General features: G+C 65.2%; 1 protein-coding gene across 1 annotated transcript in view; it reads left to right on the plus strand.

The window, feature by feature from the left end:
• Positions 1 to 559, plus strand: part of POU3F2 (POU class 3 homeobox 2) — a gene marked incomplete at its 3' end in the record, with an annotated part of 2,178 nt that extends 1,619 nt beyond the window's left edge. The window contains exon 2 of the mRNA XM_005418395.2: positions 1 to 559. Within this exon, the coding sequence (XP_005418452.2) occupies positions 1 to 559 (559 nt within the window).
• Positions 560 to 561: the final 2 nt, after the last annotated feature.

The following is a 561-nucleotide window of genomic DNA, read 5'->3' on the forward strand; positions in this document are numbered from 1 at the left end:
GCCGCCGCCGCACCACGACCCGCACTCCGACGAGGACACGCCGACCTCGGACGACCTGGAGCAGTTCGCCAAGCAGTTCAAGCAGCGGCGCATCAAACTGGGATTTACCCAAGCGGACGTGGGGCTGGCGCTGGGCACCCTCTACGGCAACGTCTTCTCGCAGACCACCATCTGCCGCTTCGAGGCCCTGCAGCTCAGCTTCAAGAACATGTGCAAGCTGAAGCCTTTGTTGAACAAGTGGCTGGAGGAGGCCGACTCCTCCACCGGCAGCCCCACGAGCATCGACAAGATCGCGGCGCAGGGCCGCAAGCGGAAAAAGCGCACCTCCATCGAGGTGAGCGTCAAGGGCGCGCTGGAGAGCCACTTCCTCAAGTGCCCCAAGCCCTCCGCCCAGGAGATCACCTCGCTCGCGGACAGCCTACAGCTGGAGAAGGAGGTGGTGAGAGTGTGGTTTTGTAACAGGAGACAGAAAGAGAAGCGCATGACTCCCCCGGGAGGGACGCTGCCGGGCGCCGAGGACGTGTACGGGGCCAGCAGGGACACGCCGCCGCCCCACGGGGG

The sequence above is a fragment of the Geospiza fortis genome, unplaced genomic scaffold, assembly GCF_000277835.1.
Source record: "Geospiza fortis unplaced genomic scaffold, GeoFor_1.0 scaffold53, whole genome shotgun sequence".
In the NCBI taxonomy this organism is placed as follows: Eukaryota; Metazoa; Chordata; class Aves; order Passeriformes; family Thraupidae; genus Geospiza; species Geospiza fortis.